General features: G+C 50.2%; 1 protein-coding gene across 2 annotated transcripts; it reads left to right on the forward strand.

Annotated features, from left to right (window-relative positions):
• The first annotated feature begins 224 nt into the window (after positions 1 to 224).
• SURF4 (surfeit 4) lies at positions 225 to 16,481 on the forward strand. Of its 2 annotated transcripts, XM_044305801.1 has the most exons (7): positions 236 to 379; positions 4,138 to 4,146; positions 6,583 to 6,769; positions 7,317 to 7,393; positions 9,794 to 9,837; positions 10,804 to 10,990; positions 12,730 to 16,481. In XM_044305801.1, exons 1-7 carry the CDS (start codon positions 332 to 334, stop codon positions 12,994 to 12,996), a joined length of 819 nt encoding a protein of 272 aa, XP_044161736.1. In that variant the 5' UTR covers positions 236 to 331; the 3' UTR covers positions 12,997 to 16,481. The 2 variants fall into 2 exon arrangements, with proteins under 2 accessions (XP_044161737.1, XP_044161736.1); XM_044305802.1 differs by lacking the exon at positions 4,138 to 4,146 and having other exon boundaries at positions 225 to 379.
• Positions 16,482 to 17,299: the final 818 nt, after the last annotated feature.

Below are 17,299 nucleotides of genomic sequence, written 5' to 3' on the forward strand. Positions count from 1 at the left end.
CAGTACTGCCCCTCTGTCTGCCCCCCTCCTGTAGTACTGCCCCTCTCTCTGCCCCCCCTCCTGCAGTACCTGCCCCCTCTCTCTGCCCCCCTCCTGCAGTACTGCCCCCTCTCTCTGCCCCCCTCCTGCAGTACTGCCCCTCTGTCTGCCCCCCTCCTGCAGTACTGCCCCACTGTCTGCCCCCCTCCTGCAGTACTGCCCCCGGCTCCTCCCCCCGGTGTCTCTCCACCCCCCTGTGCTCGGCCCTTTAAGGCTTGGCCTACGTGGCAGGCCGGGGAGTAGCAGCTGCTGTCCGGGGAGGAGGAGACTCAGCCCGACACCGGCACGGATCATGGGCAACAACGACATGATGGGCGCCGCCGAGGACTTCGCGGATCAGGTGAGAACCGGGGGCCCATCCCGTCCTTCCCGGGGCCAAACCCTGCTAGTCCTGGGGCCACAGCCGGAGCTGCACGGGGGCGGCACATGCAGGGGGGGCGCTGTACAGACACATGAAGCGGGGCCCTGGCGGCAGTGTCGGGGGCCCTACTGGGGTGACACGTTGGCTTATAGCACTGCCGCCAGCACCGGGGGGGCCACACTGCAGAGACGTCAGGCCGGGCCCTCCATGGCCAGTGCCGGCCGGGGGGGCCATAGCTCAGGATGAGGGCACCTGCAGGCTGGCATCCACCAGGTGATGGCACAAAGTGGGTGAGGGCCAACAATAGTAACAGCTGAGGGCACCAGGACTGGCATCTGTCAGAATGGCAAGGTGTCTGTATAGAGGGGTCTGATAGTGCCACCTGAGGGTGCAAGAGGATGGCACACATTGTAGTGACTGGATGAAGGTGTAGAGAGGTGGGCACCTGAGGTAGAGACTGGACCAGGGTATAGAGAGGCTGGCACCTAATGTAAGGACTGGACCAGGGTATAGAGAGGCTGGCACCTAATGTAGTGGCTAGATGGGGTTATAGAGAGGCTGGCACCCATTGTGGTGACACTGAGCAGGTAGAGATGTGGGTTTGGGTGCAGAGAGGTTGGCATTCACTGGTAGAATCTATATGGCTGCCACCTCTTACAACGTGATGTTTGACAGAACAGGACTGGCATCATATGGTGAAAGACAGGACAACCAGTGACTGCCAGCCATAGCTGTTCTGTAGTGGTAGGTTTGGGCACAGAGAGCCTGGTACATAGAATAAACACTATGGCTGCCACATTTTCTGAAATGGTGGTCGCATCTGTGCTGGGTACAAATGAGGAAAAATCTCCAACATGGCTGCTGCTAGGCTGGCATTACCTTGTCCTTGTGACTGATCACTGGATACGGGGCATGGGCACATAGAGGTCGCCAGTTGTCCCCAGACCTCCACCATATTAATAATCGGTGTGCCCATTAAAAGTGTGTAATTGGCAATACGTTTTCCCAGTATGCTCTGTAGGTTGGCATGGCGCTAGTCTGTATAGTAAATCAGAGGTCCAGGTGTGTGTATGGTGCCAGGGCACCAGTGTATATTATCAGGACAGTGAGAGCGTATTGTATGTTAGGCATCACTGGGCGTAATGTCCAGGAGTATTGGGCAGCGCTGGGCACAGTATTCAGGAATATTGGGCAGCGCTGGGCACAGTATTCAGGAATATTGGGCAGCGCTGGGCACAGTATTCAGGAATATTGGGCAGCGCTGGGCACAGTATTCAGGAATATTGGGCAGCGCTGGGCATAGTATTCAGGAATATTGGGCAGCGCTGGGCACAGTATCCTTGAATATTGGGCAGCACTGGGCACGGTATCCAGGAATATTGGGCAGCACTGGGCATAGTATCCTGGATGACTCTGATAGTGGGTTACTGTGTTTATAGCATCAGGGCATCACTGGGTATAATGCCAAGGCATTGGTGTGTATAGTAACTGGCATAACTGGGTATAGCATGGCTGTGAAAATGGGGCACAGTGTCTGGACATTGTATAGATTAGAGGGTGTAATATCTGGGCACGTGTGGGCATGTAGTATCACGATATGGTTGTAATATCTGGGCATTGTGCATAGTATTAGGGCATCAATTGGCTATACGATATGGGCCTTTTATATAGTACCAGGGCCTTACTGGTAACACTAAACGGGCACACATGGGTATATAGTACCAGGGCATTGGTTGGGTATAGTCAGAGCCTGGACAGGTATATAGTATCATGGTATGATGGCACTGTGTATAGTATATCAGGGCATTTAGAGGGTATACTGTCTGGGCACTGCTATGTATATAGTACCATGGGCTTGTCAGTTATAGTGGGCATGGATGGGTATATAACTGGCACCACTTTTCAGCCTCGTGCTCCATCTAACCCCCTCCCCTCCAATCTTCCTTACCTGGTCCCACTATTCTCCATAGCAGTCATACTGGCACCGCTACCAGGAGGTGACCATATGGCGGTATAACTGTACATGGTCTGGATGTCAATGTTCCGAGCATTGATTTGGAATTGCATGGTAATGGTTTCGTCATTGGTGGCACGCTTAGCTGGCATCCTGTGCCAGGCCATGGGGCGGGTTCTGCCACCTGTCTGTACCTGTCATGTGTATTTATCCAGTGTCGTGTGGGTTTACTTAATTAAACGAATATAAATGTTTGCTGTAATCGTACGCCCGGGCACAGTTCCCAGCCTGGTGGTGGCACAGACCCGGGCACAGTGGAGTCAGCACAAGGGCACAATAATGTGCAGGCGATCTGCACTGGGAAAGTCTCTGACTACCACTGGTTGTCCAGTCTAAAGACAGCTGCCGTAATGGAAACCAGTGGTGAGATGACGGACGTCACCAGTATGAGAGCAGGGTCGCAGGTCCTGGCTGACGATGGTCTATATTGGTCTCAGTGGAGCGTGTTGCGGCCGGGTGTCAGTGAATGGGGGTCACAGGAGCCCCTTCTCCTGGTAGACGACTGTCCTTGGAGGTGGGCACCGCGCCTCTCAGACGTTTATGGCACAACTGTTGGAGTGCCGTTTTAATACCCAGTCATCGGACTGTTCACATGACCAGTTCACGGTGGGCACTTGGCTTTAGGTATTATATGGACCGGTCCACGTCTGCGTTCACACTTTTTTTTTTTTTCTAGCGGATTCGTCACTTGACAGAAAGCAATGGCGCCAGACAGTCCCTATTGACTATAAAGGGGTCGCACCATTTTAACCGATTCCTCTTGTGTTAAGAGGACACGGGGTGGGACCCCCAGTGATCAGTGCTGGAGCCTGCCAGCAAGTGTTCACTTTCCCTGCAGCGCCTCCGCAGGGGAGATTGAGCATTGACGTGCAGATACAGGAGGGTCCTGAAAGACGGCCTAACCCTCGAAGTTTGGAACCTGTTCCAGCGCGTGGTTTTCGCTGGGACTGTCGAGGGTTAACTTGGTCGTCACTAGACATATATCCGTGATATCTGCTGACGCTCGGCAGATGTTCATCACGGCGGTTTCCTGGAAACCCACTGACTCACTATCTCCTCCGCTGCAGTAATGAGGCTCTCGCTAACACGCTCTGATTTCTTTATTTTTATTTTTTTTAAATCCTTTGGCGTTAAATGAAAGTGACCATATGGAGCAAGGGGGGGGCACAGAGCAAGACATTTGGGGGGGGGGGGGGGAGGAGGAGCGGTGGACTGGGGGGGAGGAGGAGCGGTGGACGGGGGGACGGGGGGAGGAGCGGTGGGCGAGGGGACGGGGGAGGAGCGGTGGGCGAGGGACGGGGGGAGGAGCGGTGGGCGAGGGGACGGGGGGAGGAGCGGTGGGCGAGGGGACTGGGGGAGGAGCGGTGGGCGAGGGGACTGACGGGGGGGAGGAGCGGTGGGCGAGGGGACTGGACGGGGGGGAGGAGCGGTGGGCGAGGGGACTGGACGGGGGGGAGGAGCGGTGGGCGAGGGGACTGGACGGGGGGGAGGTAGCGGTGGGCGAGGGGACTGGACGGGGGGGAGGAGCGGTGGGCGATGGGACTGGACGGGGGGAGGAGCGGTGGGCGAGGGGACTGGAGGGGCGGTGGCGAGGGGACTGGACGGGGGGGAGGGGACCACAGGAGGCGCGGTTGGTGAGAGGATGGAGGGAGGCGCGGTGGGCGAGGGCACGGAGGGAGGCGCAGTGGGCATTCTCACGTTTTCCTTCTCCGTTCTCTTCCAGGCAGCAGCGGTTAGTGCTAGAGGCCGTCCGAGTGCTAAGTATTAGAGCCTGCTGCATGCCGAGTGTGTCCTGTGTCGTACACGTAGACCGCGCACCGCACCGCGGGGGAAGATAGCCCGAGCCGTGACCTGTCCGCAGCCTTGAAGTGGAGCAGACTGTGCTGGAGTGATACTGTTATGATGTGTAGTTACCTCCCTCTCCACTAGGGGCATGGTGTTATAAATCTGTTTTGCCCAAACCCATTTAGCAGTTTTTCCCCCGTTGGTTTCTAAGGCCCCTGCAGACGAGCGTGTCCGGATGCGTTCAGTGAAAACTGCGATTTCGCACTCAGTCCATTCAGTTTTGTTTGCAATCTCGTTAAGTTTTTAGTGCGCGGGTGCAATACGATTTAATGTGTTTTGCACGCGCGTGATAAAAAACTGAACGTATACAAACAACATCTCCTAGCAACCATCCGTGAAAATCGCATCCCCACTTGCTTGCGATTTTCACGCAGCTCCATTCACTTCTATGGGGCCTGAGTTGGGTAAAAATCGCAGAATATCGAACATGCTGCGATTATTATTTTTTTCCACGCAACGCACAAGTGATGCGTGAAAACCAACGCTCATGTACACAGACCCATTGAAATGAATGGGTCCGGATTCCGTGCAGGCGCAATGCGTTCGCGTCACGTATTGCACCCGCGCGGAATACTCACTCGTGTAAAAGAGGGGCTTAAGGGTACTTTCACACTAGCGTTAGAAGAATCCGACAGGCAGTTCCGTTGCCGGAAAATCCGGATGCTATCCGTATTTCCGCTGTCTTCCGAAATAACGGATGCAGTGTTTATCTATTTTTCACATCTAGAAAGCACTGCGCAGACCAGAAAACCGGATCCGTTGATGCGGTAATTTCCGGAAAACTTGGTACCAAATCCGGCATTAATATATTTCAATGGAAATTAATTCCGGCATTTGCGGTAGTGTTCCGGGATTTTGACCGGTGCATGCTGCGGTATTTTCTCCGGTCAAATACCGTAAAAGGGACGGCACGGAAGACATTGCTTTCCATTCAGAATGCTTTAGGACAGACTGGATGCGTTCTTTTGCGGTATTGAGACCCTAAACCGGATTTCAATACTGGAAAAAGAATAACGCTAGTGTGAAAGTACACTAAGGGTTAAAGGAGGTTTCCGAGAGGCGCCCCTTGTGGTGGGGAGAAGGTATCGCACGCTGCACATTGGTTCTGCGGAAGTATGTTCATGTCACGTGTCCTAGAGGAAACCGATCTGTGCGGCCGGGAATGTCCTGGTGGCGTAACGCGGATCTCTGCTTTCATGGGATTGCCCGGGAACCGTGAAGCCAAAGCTGTTTAACCCTTTGTAGTGCAGCTGTTTGTACTGGGCGTGAACCTTGTGCATGCTTGACACACACAGTCCAGGCTCACTTTTCTTTTCTTTTTTAGTCCAGCGCCCCCCGGTGGTGTTTTCCTATTTTTCTATCTTTTATGCCATTTTGCATATAGATTTAAAGAGCACCTGTCAGCAGGATCAAGCCTATTAAACCAGGCATGCCGCCGAGTAGGGTTGATACTGCAGGTTAAAATGATATCTGGGTGACGGTGTTCAGAAAACAGAAAGATCGGACAGGAAGGGAGATGGCACGTGCACACTGCGCGCGTCGTCTACTCGTACAGCAGATCGGCGGGGGTGCTGGGTGTCGGACCTCCAGCGAGCTGATATTGATGACCCATCCTGTTGTCGCTTCCCTTCCCCCGCACGTGCCAGGAACGGGAGGATTGTAGTTGTGAACGGTGCATGCTCGGCCCAGATTTGCGGATTGCTGATCGTTTGTCTGTGTGTGGAGATGCATTAACCTTAAATGACCCCCAAAGTGCGGCCCGAGGGGCTGGAATGATGCCCACCCTAATGCTAGAAGGACCCCCTACGTCACTAGCAAAGGTGGCTCATGGCTTGGTGGTTCACCATCCTTTTTGACTGGTTAGTAGGGGGTTATTATGTGTAAGGTGGACTTGTGTAGGCCCATGTGTACCTCAAGTGTCCAGGTCACCCTAGGGGTTATTAAGGGTAAGGTGGGCCCATGTGTTCCCCAAGTGTCCAGATCTCCCTAGGGGTTATTAAGGGTACGGTGGTCTTGAGTGGGCCCATATGTACCCCAGGTGCTCTGGTCACCCTAGGGATTATTAAGGGTAAGGTGGTCTTGTGTAGGCCCAAGTGTACCCTCAAGTGTCCAGGTCACCCTTGGGGTTATTTATTAAGGGTAAGGTGGGCCCATGTGTACCCCAAGTTTCTGGGTCACCCTAGGGGTTATTATGTGTAAGGTGGTCTTGCGTGGGCCCATATGTACCCCAGGTGCTCGGGTCACCCTGGCATCGAAGAGAGGCCACCAGGATGAGTTATTTGGGTATACAGACAGGACTAACCCTCTGCTGCTTCCTCTGCAGTTCCTGCGGGTCACGAAGCAGTACCTGCCGCACATCGCTCGCCTCTGTCTTATCAGCACGTTCCTGGAAGATGGCATCCGCATGTGGTTCCAGTGGAGCGAGCAGAGAGATTACATAGAGGTCACGTGGAACTGCGGCTACGTGCTGGCCACCATCTTCGTCCTTATTAATCTGCTAGGACAACTGGGTGAGTGTGACAATGCGCAGAGGCACCAAGGTTTATTACGGGATGGTGCATAAAAGGGGATGTCCGGGGGGGGGGGGGGGGGGGGTAGAAAAAACATGAATCTGGCTGCTTTCTTCCAAAAACAGTGCCACGCCTGTCTACAGGTGACGTGTGGTATTGCAGCTCAGTCCCATTCACTGCAATGGAGCTGAGCTGCTATACCAGACATTGCCTATGGACAGGTGTGGGGCTGTTTCTGGAAGAAAGCGGCCATGTTTTTCTACCTCTAGTGTCACGCAGAAGACTTGATGTTGAGGTCTAAGGGCAGATTTTAGCTTTGGTTAGGAGGGGGGGGGGGGGATATTCAGCCAGCGGAGCAGGTAAGCGTCTGGTGTCGTCTGCAGAGGGCAGAGAGGTGTCACTACTCCCCTGCTCATATGTAGAGGTCCATCATGGGTGCAATTCGGGGGTGAAGGATGCGTCCTCTCGCCTCCTAGATTTCGGGATGTTACAGAAATCTATGTGCAGTGATGGCTGATGATAAGTGTCGTTAATCCGTGTCTTCCAGGCGGCTGCATACTGGTCCTGAGTCGGAACTTCGTACAGTACGCCTGCTTTGGTTTGTTTGGGATCATAGTGATGCAGGTGAGGACATTTCGTGTGCGTTACTCATTCCTTCATGTCTAAGAAGATGAGCAGTCGAGAATCGCGTGGCAACAATGCATGTGGTTTACCGCCAAGTGCAGCCGTTTTGCAGCCTGTGGTCTTGGGCGTGCAGCATGGTTTGGTGTGCTTCACCTGTACTCGCTGCGCCACCAAAAACCGCATTGCCAAAACGTCAGCGTTCTACTGTAAACCGACGGGTAGCGACCGCACATCATACAACCGCTTCATGTACGGGCGCCCTTATACCCACTGAGCCCTGTCTGAGTATGATCTGGAGCTCCTGCTGTTAGCGGATTCACTATAAAGGGGTATTCCTATCCCAGACCTAGCGTATTGCTAGGATGTGCCAGTCAGGAGAGGTGGGACCCGCACCTATCCATCTCTAGAACGGGCCCTCCGAAATGAAGGGAGAGCAGCCATGATGCACAGGCACCTTCTGTTCACCGCTATGAAAATAGCTGAGCCAGCGCTCTGCTGTGAATAGCGAGGTGGTGGTGCATGCGCAGTGCGGGCCTCTTTCATGGAGAGGTGGGAGACGCATGATGGCTTACCCTAGAGCAGGGCTGGCCAACCTGTGGCTCTCCAGCTGTTGTAAAACTACAACTCCCAGCATGCCCTGCTGTAGGCTGATAACTGTAGGCAGTCTGGGCATGCTGGGAGTTGTAGTTTTGCAACAGCTGGAGAGCCGCAGGTTGGCCATCCCTGCCCTAGAGATATGCCATCAATGTCTGCGATGAGACAAAATGCCTCCCCTACTGCCCGGGCCCCTCACACTGATTCCACTTACTTGGCTCCCCGCGCCGCTCCTGTTTTCATCTGCGCATGAAGCGCAGAGACGCAGCGGGGACCAGGAGCGGTGCTGGGAGCAGTGGGGAGGCATTCCCAGCCTTGGATAACCCCTTTAAGACTTCAAGCACACATTGCGTGCAGCATATTCACATCGGAATACAAAGAAAAAGTTGTCGCTTCTTTCTGCGGATTTTCATTGTGGATGCCAAGGGGCAAGCGGGCATACAAAAAGTCCACGAGCAACACACAGAATTAGCGGTAGATTTGTCACAGAAACAGTCTGCACGGAAAATGCGTATACAATGCATTCCCATGTACATGTGACCTTAAAGGGGTTGTCCACTCCTTTTCTGTTGCTCGCCTATCCTCAGGAGACGGTTGGGATCTGACCCCCCCCCCCCCCCCCCCCCCGCACCGATCGGCTGTTTGAGTAGCTTTGGCGCCAGAACTACAGCTCCGTCCGTTGTGCTCATTACTGGAGCGTTGCTCCCATTGATGTGAATAGGAGCAGCGCTGCAGTTACAAGCTTCGTCCACTACGCTGTGCATAGCGCTTTGTGCTTCCGGCACTGGAAAGACCCTGAAACAGCTAATCCTTGCAGGGTGTCAGACCCCCCCCCCCCCCCCCCCCGATGATCCGATATTAAGGAAAGGAGGAACGGAGTGGACAGCTCCTTAAGGGGTGATCTCATGATGACAGCCCAATCTCTTAAAGTGACTGCCCACATGATCTACATCTAAGGCCTCTTGCACATGACCGTATGTATTTTGCGGAACGAAACAGCTGGCCCTTCATAGAACAGCACTATGCTTGTCCGTAATGCGGACAATAATAGGACAAGTTTTAGCGGAACGGAAATAAGGAATGCACACAGTTTTTTTTTTTTGCATTGAAATGAATGGTTCCACATATGGACCGCAAACGGAAATAAAATACGTTTGTGTGCAAGAGGCCTAACGGTAACGTCCAGCCGCTGGGTTCTCTTATAGCTGTAGTGTGCCGTGCGGCCAATGACTACGCTGCAAAAACGCACCTGTTTTACCGCAGACTGGCACGGCTTTGCAACGTGTTTATTCTCTCTGCATTTTTTATTTATTTTTGTTATAAAATAAAAAAATGTTTTCCACATTTACAAAAAATAAAAAATCATGCATCGTGCTTCAGTACACGTACCCCAGCCAAAGAAAAAGTGAACGCTGCCCTTACTTGGCGTCTCCTCTCTAGATCGTACGGGGAGATCTGTAAAAATGGAGCAGTTTGTCGCACCACGGACTGCATGTGAGAACTCGCACCTAGAGGCCCCACCACCGCTAACAGTCATGGCGCATAAACGGGACATCATCCCTTTAATATATGATGGGATCTGCTGATGGCGGGCGACCGCTTGAAGTCTAAAATGGAAGGACTTGGGGGCTCTTCCCGTTAGCTACTGGTGGCTTCAGGAGCAGGAGATACCAGGTTGACCCATAGCACCTTCATTTTAGGAGTTAGTGGGGTTCTAGCAGTCAGACCCCCACCGCTCATGATCCGATGTGACTGCTGAATGTGTACATTGATGGCTTGTGTAATATGCGTCTTCTTCCACCGCAGACTATTGCGTACAGTATCCTGTGGGACCTGAAGTTTTTAATGAGGTAAGTGCATTCACTTCTATGGACTCCATTCAGCACAACCACTGATATATCTCATGTCCATCTGTCCATCGTATTCGGACCAATCCTGTTGTCATAACCTCTCCAATAACCCTTAGGATATTGGAGAGTTTTTTTGTTTTTGTGTTTTCATTTTTCTTCACTGTCTTCCTGGAGCCATAACTTCTTCTTTTTTTTTATTTATTTTTTCCGTTCAGATCCATATAAGGGCTTGTTTTTTTGCGGGACAAGTTGTACTTTCTAATGCCACCATTTATTATGGCATACAATGTAGTGGGAAGCGGGGGAAAAAATTGTAAATGGGATGGAATCAGGGGGGGGGAAAAATGCAATTCTGAAACATTTTTTTTTTTGTAAAGAAGAAGCGAATCTGCCATTTTTATTTATTTATATATATATATATAATATAAAAATATATATATATTTTTTTAAGGTTTTTGTATCCAGTCTAGAAGGCTACAATGTTCAGTAGTTTTGTTTTTTATAAACTATTTCCATACTCCCTTAAGTTGTATAGTATTGCATGAATTACTGATTTCCTATGTTGGCCTGCCACCCGCTGGCCAACATAGGAACTGCACTTCTAATACACTGGGTCTCTTCAGAGAGACCCAGCCTATTAGAATTAATTACCGGCATCCCCAATTGCCGCATGGGGATGCTGGTATTAACCCGGAAGTGCACACTTTCAGGTTTTTCCCTGTTCATGCTGTGATCACACATGGGCCCGCGATGGTCATGCTCCGTACACGTAAAAAGTTTGCTGCGTCGGTCACATGAACGACCCTTCCTAGGTCCCCCATTGGTCTCTGTGCAGTGATTGGAGTGATGTGTAGACATGGCATCACTGGAGCCCCGTGAACGGAGACCAGCAGGGAACTTGGGACCGGCAAAACTCTTACTGCATCAGATATAAAGTAATCGGACTTCATGTTGTCTCTCCCCCAGGAACCTGGCTCTAGGAGGAGGCCTCTTACTACTTCTGGCTGAGTCTCGGTCTGAAGGAAAGAGCATGTTTGCCGGAGTGCCCACCATGGGCGAGAGTTCCCCAAAGCAGTACATGCAGCTTGGAGGCCGCGTGCTGCTTGTCCTCATGTTCATGACCCTGCTGCACTTTGATGCCAGCTTCTTCTCTGTAAGTCCTGGTGGGGGAGAACATTACTATTAAAGGGGTTTCCCACCACAGTAAGAGGCGACGCATTGCTATGATATCACTATGGCCCGTGCACGGTCAGGAGTGGTGCCGAGAACCCCTCAGTGGGCAGCTGAGCCTTAGTAGCACCTTGGCAGTGTTGATCCCAGTTGTTTGACTCCCTTGATCAGGAAGGGTTGGCATATCCTGGTGATTGTGGTGCTAAAACCCCTTTAAGAATCCAAAATGATTGTTGTTAGCAGTCTATTGTAATTAACCTTAAAGGTTTTTCCGAGATATTTTTACTGATGACCTATCCTCTGGACAGGTAATCCGTATCTGATCGGTGAGGGTCCAACTCCCGGGACCCCCACTGATCAGCTGTTTGAGAAGGCACCAGCACTCGCAGTAGCGCCGCGGGCTTTTCACAGATTTCCTTAGTCCATTCATCAGTCCCTTAATGGGACTGATCTGCAATACCAAGCAAGGCCACTATGCAATGGACGGCGTTGTTTGGTGAGCTGAGAGAAAGCGGAGGTCCCGGGTGTATTATATTATATTTGAATGGCCACCGCTGCAAGGAAATGTCTGGTAACTGTGGCTTCTTGGGCAAAATGGGCTAATTATCGCAGTAGCGCCGCAGCCTTCTCTCTGCTCCCCGAGCACAGCGCCGTACGTTCTATAGTGTCCGTTCTTGGTATCGCACCTCAACCTCATTCACTTCAGTGAGGCTGAGCTGTGCCTAGGCTATGTGACCGATGAACGGGATGTCACATGGCCTATGGAAACATCCCGTTGGTGCCTTCTCATACAGCTGATCGTGGGGGTCCTTGGTGTTAGACCCCCACCGATCAGTAAAAATATCTCCGAAAACCCTTTTTTAAAGGGGGTTGTCCAATCAGAGGTGACCCCTTTCAGGCTGATTAGCTGACCACCCCCAGGTAATCGACAGATTTTGCTCGGAGAAGCCACAGCTAACCAGGCATTTCCCTACGGCGGCCACTGCTGGGGAAAAGGGTAATATTACATGGTGGTCATTTAAAGGAATATAATACATTATCTGCTCGAGTTCACCAGAATGGGAGGCCCTCCTACAAAGCTGTTCTCTCTTCTGGCTCCTAAATGGTGGGTCCTGGCAGGGGAAACTCCATCTATGAGGTCCATATACCCTAACAGGACATAAAAAATAGGGGTTGCGTCCATTATACAACCTTTTAAAGTAGCTCTATAGGACACACACACACACCACTTCCAACCAGGAGCTATTTCTCTTGGGGCCCTTGCACACAACCGTATGCCCTCCGAGACATACGGTCCGTGAGCGGCATTGATCGTAGGCAAGGGATCCCACCTCATTATAGATTACAATGATGCTGTGGACGTTAGGGCCGTCTACGGGACTATTCACACTCATATGGTCTTATGAGTGCAGGACAAAAGCACTGCGAGCGGCCGGACGTGCACAGCATCATTGTAATCTATGATGCTGTACCCTCCCGTGCGCACGATCAACGCCGCTCACGGACCGTATGTCTCGGAGGGCATACGGTCGTGTGCAAGGGCCCTTCTTGTAGCTCAGCACCAGTAAAATGAATGGAGATGAGCTACAATACCAGACACAGCCTGTGGACAGGAGAGGCGCTCTTTTGGATGAATCTAGGACAACTCCTTTATCACAAGAATAGCTCCGACTCTGACTTAAACACCACCTTTTACATATTGCGCTCCTCTTACCCTTACAGATTCTGCAGAACATTGTGGGCACAGCCTTAATCATCCTGGTGGCGATCGGTTTCAAGACCAAGTTGGCGGCCCTGACCTTGGTGGTTTGGCTCTTCGCCATCAACGTCTACTTCAACGCTTTCTGGAACATCCCAGCCTACAAACCCATGCACGACTTCCTAAAATACGACTTCTTTCAGACCATGTCTGTCATCGGCGGACTTCTCCTAGTGGTGGCCTTGGGACCTGGTGGGGTCTCCATGGACGAAAAGAAAAAGGAGTGGTAGCTTCTGACCCTACCTCACGTGGAATCTTCTCCTGGAAGCAGAGTCCTGCTACAACATCTCCCCCATGTTCATTGTTTTTTGTTTGTTTTTTACCTTCCCTTTTGTATCCCACCAACGGATTCCTGCGGCGTTCCTATCCCGTGCCCGTGCCCGTGTCCTGTAGGAACCTTCACCACCATAGTCCACTGGTCTCACCAAACGGTTGGCCTTCCATTGGGTCGCCTGGCTCAGAAAATGTTATGAGATTCCCTGAGCCGTGCAGAATGCAGTCTATCGATCTTCAAGAAGCGTTTTTTTCCGCTTTACGTCCTTTGTTTTAATTCTACATTTTTTTTTTCTCCAGAGCCAGACGCCGGTGACGGTGAACACAGGGCTCGGCCTCTGGCTCTGAATTCTGTCCTGTAGAGATTTCACATAACCCTGGAAGGGGAGCTGAGTGCAGTACTAGGATGTGGACGCTCCTGGAACCATGTTTTCCTGTGCAATTCTCTGGTTAATTTAATACTGTATCCGCCAGGTCTTGGTGCTGTGTAACTTCTTATATATTTTGGACTCTGCATGCCTCCCCCCAAATCTCTGTGCTTCTAAAGGGTCTGGTCCATCAAAGCAAGTCTGTGCTGTGATATTGCATGGACTTAAAGGGACATGCACTCTAAAGTATGCCTTAGCTGTTTGCTGTCCGTTTATTGTTCTCTGTAATCAGACATTGCATTTGACAGGAAGTCCAGAAGAATCCGCACCTGTTAATGAGAACCGCCAGAAGTTACATAGGTCTATAGTGGTGCATTTTTTTATTTATTTTTTATTATTCTTTACTTATTGGTTTATTGGCCCTTTTTTAAAAGGGTTTTCCAGGTGCAAAATTCTTCAAATGGGTCATCAATATCCGGTCATTGGGGGGGGGTGACGCCAGACCGATATTTCCGGCAGACTCCGGTGCCAGCGCTTTGAGCAGCGCCATTGAAAGTGTAGTGGCTGCGATGTGTTACTGCAGCTCAGCTCCTATTCAAGTGACTGTAACCTGGCACCCAAGGAGACTCTGGTGGAGATGCTGGAGGTCGGACCCCCCCACCGATGAGATATTGATGACCTAGCCTGAAGATAGATCATCAATAGGTGGTTCCTGGAAGACCTCTTTTGAGGGTACATCCACAGAGGCTGTAATTAGCTGTGGAAAATATCCTTTGCAGCTTCTTGTGCAAAATCCACATTTTCCATTGCATTGCAAAGGGTGAAATCTGTGATGTACAATGCTTAAAGGCATTGTACACCTTCAGGGGCAATTTTTTTTTTTTTTTATGATTGCATTTTACTAATTTTGGGCTAAAAATGCTTTTCCCTTAATTGGTCTTTATTAAAAATATTGAGCCGTTCTTTTACAAAGAATAACTGTTTGTCTAGCTGATGGACTGGTACTTTTTCACTTTGTGTGGGGTCATTCAATAAACCAGATCTCTGAATTACCAGAAGGTCATAAACACTTAAGCACCTATTTAGGCCACATTCTTATTAAGAAGAGAACTGAGCTGTAATGAGTGTTTAGGAGATCAGAAGCCGTCAGCTGAGCTGCCTGATGGAACAGAGTGAAAATTCAGAGCCTGCTACTAGAGAAACTCAAGGCTGCACAGAGAAAGGGGTTCAAAATTTGTAATAAAGACCATTTGAAAAAAATGTATTTTAGTTAAAAATAAGTACAATTCAATAATTTTTTAAGGTTGCCCCCCCAGAAGCTTACATAGCGTATAAAATCAGCACTGTAGGCCAATTTCCATTTTGCAGAACGTCATCCACTTTGCCACCGTTGTAAACGCTACAGCTTATCATTCCCCACTTTCTCAGCTGACTAGCCACAGCGTATCCATCCCTGGTGGACATTCCCTTAAAGAGGTTTCCTGGGAGTAGAGTATTGATGGCCACCATGTGGGGAAAGGGGGTGGGTTAGACTCCCGGCGCCTCTGCCGATCAGCCTCTTCCCAGCATACCAAGCATAGTGCCCTACATTGTTTAGTGGCTGTGTTTGGTATTGCAGCCTAGGCCCATTTACTTGAATGGCACAAAACGGAACATAGACCATGTGATGGATCATGACGTCATCCTAACCGTTGATCAACAGGGGCGTCAGAAGTCAGACAACCGCGATCGGATATATTGATCAATATTCTATTCTCTGAAGACCCCTTTAAGCTTTATATCATCTCTTAATCACAAGTACCTTTTACTCAGTTCGAAGTGGCCGGACCCCTCTCGAAATGTCAGGCCGCTCCACCTTTTCTATCAGTTGCCAAAGCCAAATTTCTTGTACAGAAGTGTCTCGCTTGTTGGTCGTCTTCTTATTGTTCTTGGCCAAATAGGAAAGCATTTTGAATTCTTACGTTTCGTTGACTGATCAGCAGGTCCCTGCAACCCCCCCCCACCCTGTGTCCCTAGGGGCCCCAGCTTCAATCCTGAGCCAATGTCTGGACTTTTAATGTATCTTGTTAGGTATTTAATGGTTGGGGAGGGGTACCTATTACAGGGTCACTTACCTATCTCGGGTAATATTTCTTAGCCGAATGTGATGCCTATCAGCTGCTGTTTACACTGATGGATTATTTTGGGGAGGGGGGTTACTTTATAGTATGGGTTTCCCTTTAGCAGTAGGGACACGAGATTGGGATATAATGACTACTCTCGTTCCCTAAGGTTATGTCCATGTCTTAAAGAAGGGGAGGTCATGGATTTTGAGTGACATGAAGGTCCACTGCAAAAAATGGATTGATTTTATCTTGTACTCCACTCATGGTTAAAGCTGCATCCTGGTTGCTGCTTTCGCTCTGAGCTACATATAACATTAAAGTGAATGGGTAGAAAAACTGACAGCCAAAATCGGTACAACAGGCACAATAATAGCACTGAACAAGGAGTAATAACATCCTTGAACCTGACCATTCAAATTGTGAATGCAGCTTTAGGTGTAACTGGAGTATAATGTAAAAGTAAAGTAGTTGTCACTAAACTTTTTGTGTAGGCTAGAATGGTCAAATTCTCTTAAACTGAAGATATGGTAGGTCCAAAACGGGCATTTGTGCCTGTGTGAACGGGCCGACTGCAGGTCTATCATGCTGTTAGGTCGGGCCGTAATATGGGAGCAAAAAGCCACCAAGCTGCCAATACACTGCATATGCACAGTGATGCCACATTTGCCATGGGGGCAGAATTGGTCTGGACCTGGCAAGGGGTAACATAGTGCAGGTAAAAAGCGACGGCTGTGCCAACAACTATCAATCGGGATATATAGGTGGACAGTTTACCATATGGCGGTAGTATTACTGTGTTAGTACAGCTATAAATGCCTACTTTCCTCCTAAATTCTGCCCCCCCCCCACTGTCCTTTTTATTACAGAGCAGTCCCTGCCTTTATATTTTTTTTCTAAAAAGTTGCGTGGAGCTAAAAGTGTTTCAACATTGTAATATATTTCATTAAAAAAGAGGCATGTTTAGTGAGAGATCCGTGTTCCTGCCATTCCTCTGCGCCTGTGCCACGTGTGACCGCTCGGTCTGTGGAGCTGATTGAGCCGTGACATGAAGAGACCGCTCGTCTAAGAGTCTGCTGGGAGTTATAGTGTCACGACATCGGGAGAGCCGCTGTGAACACGTTGGCCATCGCAACGCATTTCGTTAAAGGGGTTGTCCCGGATTTTGATATTGATGGCCTATCCTCAGGATTTGCAAAGAAAAGGGGGTCGGTCAGCACATCCCAATGCGCAGGTGCACGCTGCCATGGCTGAAAACATAGAGAAAAAAAGACAATGCAACAGCATCCTGCAAACCACATAAAGTACAATAATGCCATAGTCACAAAAAATATTATAGTGCTAATGTTACGCTTATTTATAAAGTGAGATGCTTGGCAAATGCATTTTGTACAAAACCATTTGAGCCCGTCCGCCGAACGTCAAGGCGATCTCTGTAAGACGGGTCCTAACACTAAATACTACCTGTTATGTGCCATAATGGCCGCCATAAAGTTCAGGAAGTGTTGGATCCACATGCATGCTGGGTCCACTCTGCCTTTTACAATTTTTGGTGCCAAAATGGCCTCCATTACTTACAAGGGATGCAGGTACCAACATCCACGCCGAGCCCACTCCATAACTTTCCTTGTGCCAGACAGCTTCCAATGAATGTAGTGAGAGCAGGCCACAGCTTTATACTGAAACTATTTAAAATCCGCCTATGGGGCAGACAGGCTAATCAGGAGTGCACGACTCGCCGGATTGCCACACCTCCAGCGCTGTAAATCTGCAAAATCCTCAGGATTGGT

This window comes from Bufo gargarizans, chromosome 9, assembly GCF_014858855.1.
Source record: "Bufo gargarizans isolate SCDJY-AF-19 chromosome 9, ASM1485885v1, whole genome shotgun sequence".
NCBI classification, from domain to species: domain Eukaryota; kingdom Metazoa; phylum Chordata; class Amphibia; order Anura; family Bufonidae; genus Bufo; species Bufo gargarizans.

What these genes read in the sequence shown, in the direction of transcription:
- SURF4 (XM_044305801.1), top strand. Translation starts at nt 332, where the DNA reads ATGGGCAACAACGACATGATGGGCGCCGCCGAGGACTTCGCGGATCAG. An exon ending in TTGGGATCATAGTGATGCAG is followed by an intron (nt 7,394 to 9,793) that starts GTGAGGACATTT and finishes CTTCCACCGCAG; the next exon opens with ACTATTGCGTACAGTATCCT. An exon ending in TTGATGCCAGCTTCTTCTCT is followed by an intron (nt 10,991 to 12,729) that starts GTAAGTCCTGGT and finishes TTACCCTTACAG; the next exon opens with ATTCTGCAGAACATTGTGGG.